Source organism: Egretta garzetta, unplaced genomic scaffold (genome assembly GCF_000687185.1).
Source record: "Egretta garzetta isolate BGI_Z169 unplaced genomic scaffold, ASM68718v1 scaffold69, whole genome shotgun sequence".
Classification (NCBI taxonomy): Eukaryota; Metazoa; Chordata; class Aves; order Pelecaniformes; family Ardeidae; genus Egretta; species Egretta garzetta.
In genome coordinates this window covers 3,409,407-3,411,456 of record NW_009260790.1, presented here as the reverse complement: position 1 = coordinate 3,411,456, position 2,050 = coordinate 3,409,407, and the positions used below count along the sequence as shown (strand labels likewise).

The following is a 2,050-nucleotide window of genomic DNA, read 5'->3' as shown; positions in this document are numbered from 1 at the left end:
GGGGAGGGTGTCACTGCACTGGGGACACACACGTCACCAGGCTTGTCCCTGTCCTCCAGGGTCACCCATGCTGGTGGGTACCGTCAGCAGAGCCCAGCTGGTCACCTTCCTCCAGAGCCACCAGCATCCCCAGGCACCTCTGGGGGAGAAGGTAAATGGAGGGGGTGAGCACCCTGCCACAGCCAAAAAAAGTTTTTTTTCCACCCAAAAATTAACGTCACCTTCCCCAAGGTGGCCACTGCAGGGACGCTTGGGGACAACTGCGCCATCGAGCCCATCATGCTCCAGCTCTCACCGTGGACCTCCCTGCACCAGGTTTTGGCGGGGGAGGGGTTGGAAAGGAAAGGGGACAAGGAGGGGGACAAGGAACAGGCCCCCAACCCACCTCCCCTGTCCCCTTGCAGTTGCGGAGAGCGATTGAGGAGCTCGCCAACCCCAAGTGATGACTTTTGGGGACCCCGCCCAAGGGCCCCCTCCCCAGGGATGTCACGCATGGAAAGACAGGGTGGTGCTGACCTCCTCCCACACCCCCCCCAGGGTGATGGGGGTCCCCCCTCTCTGGGGGAACCCAGGCATCCGGGCTGTGGGGGTGCCTCTGGCAGAGTGTGCTCTTGCATTAAATAATTAAATCCATCAGTGCTTCCTCCTCCTCCTCCAGCCTCCTGGGGCTCATTGGTGGGGGGAGGGGGCTCACCACCCCGTACCCCACAGCAGTGCTCAAACCCCCCCAAAATCACCCCAAAATTGCCCCAGCCCCAGGACATGCACCAAAGTCCCCCCACTCTCAGTAACCCCTCCCCATAGACCCCCCACCCCTATAATTATTGGTGCCTAATTATCCTTAATTATTGCAATTAATAAGGGTGGCAGGTGTTTTGTGACCCCAAGATCCTGGAGGAAATGGGGGGCTGACCGCCCCCCTAAGCTCTTTGGGTTCTCCCAAACTGGGGTGCTGTGTTTTTGGGGGGGGGGAGCAGAGGGTGTGGCAGGTGCAAACAAAGGCGTAATTAAGCCCGCCGGGGTAATTAAGCACGGTGGGGCAGGTTGGGCGAGGCGGGCATGCCTGGGCTCAGCCGGAGGAGAGGGGAAGCGGGGGCAGAGCCAGAGAGACACCCCAAAAGCGGGGCGAGGCACCGGGATGGGTGCTGGGGGGGGTGCTGGGAGCAGGGATGGGCCCTGTGTGCCCCATGTAGGGTGCTCGGTGGGGCGAGGGGACCCACAGAGAGGGGACCCACAGCACCCCCGTGCCCCACGGAGGGTGGTTGGTGGGGCACAGGGACTGTAGCACCCATGGGTGATGCCCCCAGCCCTGGCCGTCACCCCACTCCAGCTCCTACAGGGATTTAGGGCGGGAACTTCACCAAAACCAAGCCAGGCACTGGGGCGGCAGCGGTTGGAGGGGGGGGGACCCCAAACTCCCAGCTCACCCCGTGCCTCAGTTTCCCCATCGCCCTTATCCGGCCCCGCTGTAGGCAAACACCGATAAGGTGCTTCTGGGTGCTGCTGCGCACCCAACTCTGGTGTCTTCCCCCACCCCAGCTCCTCCCTGGGTGCTGCTGGACTTTGAGCTAGGACCAAGGCAGCAGCAAACTCGTAACATGCATGGGGCACCCACAGGCCCCCGTGCCCCAAAACAGGGCAAAACCTCCCCAAAGAGCAGCTTTTGCAGCAAGATCCTGGTCCCCCCTAATACCTCCCCCCTTTTTTATGTTTTTTTTGGGAATAAACCAAACAAACCTTTTTCCGGCTTTTTTCCACCTGGTTATTTGCAAGCACTGGGCAGCTGGCCCTGCCACAGTGGCTCAGGTTTGGGTTTGGCTTTGGGGGAGCGGTGAGTGATAAAAAAGCCAAATTTCTTGTGGGTTTTGCTGAGGAAAAAGAGGCCCCGGATGGGAAACGCTCCTTGTGCAACCCCTCAACCCACGCTGGAAAAAACCCACCCTCAAAAAAACCCCCACGCCCTTAAACCCCCCCTTAAAAAAAAACTTTAAAAAAATCTTAAATCCCCTTAAACTCCCTTTAAAACCTTCTTAAACCACCCTTCCCCCCC

General features: G+C 59.5%; 1 protein-coding gene across 1 annotated transcript in view; it reads left to right on the top strand.

The window, feature by feature from the left end:
• CLCNKA (chloride voltage-gated channel Ka) overlaps positions 1-443 on the top strand; it is a 4,439-nt gene extending 3,996 nt beyond the window's left edge. Inside the window, 3 exon segments of the mRNA XM_035901874.1 lie at positions 60-151; positions 232-321; positions 405-443. Of these exon segments, the coding sequence (XP_035757767.1) occupies positions 60-151; positions 232-321; positions 405-443 (221 nt within the window).
• Positions 444-2,050: the final 1,607 nt, after the last annotated feature.